At 62.3% G+C, this 236-nt stretch overlaps 1 protein-coding gene across 1 annotated transcript in view; it reads left to right on the top strand.

The window, feature by feature from the left end:
- The window catches only part of LOC103770717, a gene marked incomplete at its 5' end in the record, with an annotated part of 1,079 nt that continues 843 nt past the window's right edge, over window positions 1-236 (top strand). Inside the window, one exon of the mRNA XM_008937989.1 lies at window positions 1-103. Within this exon, the coding sequence (XP_008936237.1) occupies window positions 1-103 (103 nt within the window). The remainder of the gene's footprint in view (window positions 104-236) is intronic.

Below are 236 nucleotides of genomic sequence, written 5' to 3' on the forward strand. Positions count from 1 at the left end.
GCCTGGGCCGGACGCTGGATTTCCTCCGGAAGAACGCCGCCAACGGGCTCTCCATGGCCAACTTGGTGGCGGGACTTGCCTCCGTCCTCTGCAGCCTCAACAGGTGGGGAGGGAAAAAAAAAGGGAGAAAGGAGGTGAAATGAGGGGGTTACAAAGCGGGGGTCACCACCTTTCTGCCCTCTCCCCCCTCCCCAGGCAATACTCCCACTCGTGCTGGCTGCTGCTGGTCGGGTTCC

The sequence above is a fragment of the Merops nubicus genome, unplaced genomic scaffold (assembly GCF_000691845.1).
Source record: "Merops nubicus isolate BGI_N331 unplaced genomic scaffold, ASM69184v1 scaffold27533, whole genome shotgun sequence".
Taxonomy (NCBI): domain Eukaryota; kingdom Metazoa; phylum Chordata; class Aves; order Coraciiformes; family Meropidae; genus Merops; species Merops nubicus.